Consider the following 4,183-nt stretch of genomic DNA (forward strand, 5'->3'; position numbering starts at 1 on the left):
TTATGCTTAAGAAAGTCAAATGTTTTTGCACAGTCAATGAAGCACAAATAGCCTTTCTTCTTGTATTCTCTGCTTTCAGCCAGGATTCATCTGGTATCAGCAATGATATCCCTCCATGTCCTCTTATAAACCTAGCCAATTCAGGCTAGGCAGTCCTCTATCAATGTAATGTTTTAGCTGTTTTTGGATGCTCTTCAGTAGTATTTTGCTTGCATATAACATTAATGATATTGTTCAATACTTTTCACTTTCTGTTGGACAACCTTTCTTAGGAATGGGAACAAATATGGATCTCTTCCAGTTATCTGGCCAGGTAGCTTCCAAATTTCCTGGAACACCTGGTGAACATGTCCATGGCTTTATCTTACATTATCTGAAACATGTCAATTGTAATCTTCTTGATTCCTGGAGCCGTAATTTTTACCAATGCCTTCAGTGCAGTTTCAACTTCTTCCTTTATTACACTGGCTCTTGATCATATATATGGTTGCCATTGTGTTGACTCATATGAGTATGACTCATAGTGATCCTATGAATAACAGATCTCAATCCTGTGTATCTTGTGTCATCTTCACACTTCCTGACACACTAGAGTCCAATGTGAGACTTGCTGAAAGTGAAGAGGACTTTAAGTGTTTGTTTCAGAAGATCAAGAAATGCAGCCTTCAGTATGGATTACATCTCACCGTCAAGAAAGGAAAGATTCTTACCACTCTACCAATAGGCAATAACATGATGGATAGAGAAGAGACTGAAACTTTCAACAACTTCATCATATTTGGATCCACAATTAATACTCTTGGTACCAGCAGTCAGGAAATAAGGAGACGTACTACACTGAGAAAGTCTGTATTTAGGGGTCATATGGTACTTCCTGAAATATTTTAGTGTCAGCCAATTCTTTTTGGTACAATGACTGTGTATTTCCTTCATCTTCTTTTAGTACTTCCTGGACCATTCAAGATTTTCCATTTAGCATCCCTCACTATTTCAACTCAGGGTTTGAATTTGTTTTCAGTTCTTTCAGTTTGAGAAATGCTTAGTTCTTCTGTTTTTATTCTCCAATTCCAGCTCCCTGAATAGTCCATTACAGTATTTTGCTTAGTCTTCTCAAGCTGCCTTTTAAAATCTTTTCAGCTCTTTTAATTCAGCATCTCATCCCTTTGTTTTGGCTTCTTGATGCCCTGGTGTAATTTTTTAGTCTCTTTTGACATACATATTAGTTTCTCTTTCTCTTCTTCACAATGACCTTTTGCTCTGTTCATGGATGATATTCTGGATGCTATCCCTCACCTGGATCACTGGTGCTTAATGACACAAAGCTAGTCTTAAGATGATTTTCAAATTCAAGTGCAATAGACTCAAGGTCATATTTTGGGTCTTGTGGATTTGCTTTAATTTTCTTCAGCCTTAATTTGAACTTTCACCTGTGCAAATGATGGTCTATTCTCATTTTGGCAACACTTTTGATAAAGCAGGAATCACACAGGATACAGAGAAGATTAGCATGGCTCCTGTGCAAGGATGATATTAGCTATTAGAGAGATGTAAATCAAAACAAAAATGTAGTATCACCTCACCCCAGCAACAAAAACAAAGTCAATAAGATGCCAAACAAATGCTGGAGAAAATGTGGAGAGTTTGGGACTGATATGTACTGCTGGTGAGAGTGTAAAATGGTGCAATCACTATGGAAAGCAGTTTGGTACTTCCTTTGAAAGTTAGGAATGGGAATACTATTTGATGCTGCAAAGAAATAAAAGCAACTGTACAAATAGATATATGCACACTCATGTTCTTTGCAGTATTATCTATAACACCAAGGAGATAGAAACAATTCAATGTCACTCAATGAATGAATGGCTAAAGAAAGCAATTTTATTCACACAATGGAGTCCTACACAACACCAAAAATATTTATGAAATGCTGCTTAAAATGGGTCCATCTAGAGGACATATGGTAAGTGGAGTAGGCCAATGACAAAAGAGTTATTACAGTGTAAGACCTTTATTATAAAAAGCTAAGGAAATATTTATACATAGTTAGAATCATTTTAGACATAGTTACAAGTAAAGAGAAGGAGGAGTAAAATTAATTAATAGGTAAATTGGGTAAAGGGAAAGGAAAGAAATTATTTTGATCAGACACTATAAGTAGTTAAAGCACTTAATTACACTAATAAATTGTATATGAATGATTGAATGACATTTTAATTATGATAAGAATTAAGAAAGAAATTTTGGGAATTAGCTAACATACACGCTGATTTGAAACAGGATTATCTTTAGAAACTTAATTCATCACACCTGTCTATTAAAAAAAGTAAATGTTGATTTAAGATGCTTTATCATTTAAAAAATTATCCAGGAGGAACCAGTTCTTGGAGATGGACACAATGCTTAGAAGAGTGGAGGGACAGTATAGAAGAGAAAGACTCTACATGAGATGGACTGACATGACACAAGTGCAATGGAATTAGGTCTGTTAGAGTCAGTGAGACAGGCTCAGGATAGAGTTAATATAAGTCACAGATGACTCAACAACACATAACAACAATAACATATAAAAAAGAGGGGAAAAAAAACCCCAACTTAAAAAAAAAAAAAAGGGAGCTCTGGTGGCCTAGTGGCAAGAAGCTGCGCTGCAATCCTTGAGGCAGCAGTTGAAATCCACAAGCTGCTCTGCAGGAGAAGGGGGTGGGCAATCTTCGTCTGGTGCAAGAAAACTTGCCAGAGGGTCAGCTATGGCTTGGTTCTGACTTGATGGTACACAACAAATATAAAACGTACTACCCTTATGGCTTCTCTATATATTTCAAACACATTTCAAAACTAATTTGGAAGAATAAACATAAGCTTTACATTTTAATTTTTAAAGTTGTATTAAAAGTATAAAGAGCATTTTTAAATATCCCATGTCATCTTGCCTTAATGTGTCACTTACTTCTAGAATCTTTTGTTTTCATTTCTTGCGCTAAAGCAATGTCAAAATGTGCACTGTCTGCATTCTCACACTGGTTAATTATCCTACAGACACATTCTGCAGCAAAGACTCTAGTAGCCCACCGTGGATTGGTAAAAGAATGAGATTTTTCATTTCTTGTGGTCAGAACTGAGGCATCATCTCCTTTATCTCCTTCTTCTTCTTGCAGTGTATCCACACAGGTTGCAGTTGTAAAATCTTTCAAGAAAGAACACATATAATATATAATTACCAATTAGAACATATATTTATAAAGGAACAAATGATTAATTGACTAGATTTTCTGTATCTTCTAACAACATCCAAGATCTACATATGTCAACAGCATTACTTTAAGGAGGTATTAGAAGAGCTGCTGAAGGCCAAAAGGACAGAGTTGTTACATTATACTAAAAGTGACAAACTATACACAAGATACAGGATAACTATCATTATCTAGTAGATAGATACAGCAAAAACAGCTCAAAAGTTTCATGAAGGATTGAGAATATTATAAGGTGCCTTAGATTGTTTTAACAATAGGCCCATGGTAGGTCTGAACCCACTGAAATTGTTCTAAGATATTTTTTCTTGAAATAGACCCATTACTGTCACAGAAGTCATTCCTTTTTTTTTTTTTTGCAAGAGTCACTGATGATGCTTCAACGATTTAGATCCTCCCAGAAGAGCTGTGGGTAAGCATTAACATGACTGCTAAGTATATTCGTTTTCTCCTGGACACAAGAGCCTACTATTTGGTCCTAAAAGCCTTCTGAGGGCCCAAACTCTTCTCACTATTTCTTAGTTGTTGGAAATGACGGAAAACCTCATAGGCAGTTCCTTACGTCACCTCTGCCTTGCATGCGGACTTCCAAGTTGTAAAACAACCCAGTTGTAGATGGAATTTGCTCCAGGACTTAAGAACAATAAATGACATAGTTGGGCCTCTACATCTTGTGGTTACTATAATAGACAAAGTGCTAGTCAATAGGCCTATTATTTTAAGAACTACCTTCCCTCTGTAATTTGATTTGTGCTAATATTAGAGCCTCTACTTGGAATATTGTTGCTTTTTAATTTTTGACTCATGTACTTTTGACTTGTTAGTTAAATTTGTGTCTTCTAGGCTGCAACAGTTCCATGATACATCTTCAAGGATATGAACATGTAAGGCTAAGCACAAGTGATAACAGGGCATCTAAATTCCAAAATGAATCTCCA

At 35.9% G+C, this 4,183-nt stretch overlaps 1 protein-coding gene across 2 annotated transcripts in view; it reads right to left on the bottom strand.

The window, feature by feature from the left end:
* Positions 1 to 4,183, bottom strand: part of HEATR5A (HEAT repeat containing 5A) — a 154,937-nt gene that overhangs the window by 50,472 nt on the left and 100,282 nt on the right. For both annotated transcript variants that reach the window (XM_006889975.1, XM_006889976.1), the window contains one exon: positions 2,945 to 3,181. In XM_006889975.1, coding sequence (XP_006890037.1) covers positions 2,945 to 3,181 — 237 coding nt within the window. The remainder of the gene's footprint in view (positions 1 to 2,944; positions 3,182 to 4,183) is intronic.

This window comes from Elephantulus edwardii, unplaced genomic scaffold (assembly GCF_000299155.1).
Source record: "Elephantulus edwardii isolate Elephantulus edwardi_28Jun2011 unplaced genomic scaffold, EleEdw1.0 scaffold00084, whole genome shotgun sequence".
NCBI classification, from domain to species: Eukaryota; Metazoa; Chordata; class Mammalia; order Macroscelidea; family Macroscelididae; genus Elephantulus; species Elephantulus edwardii.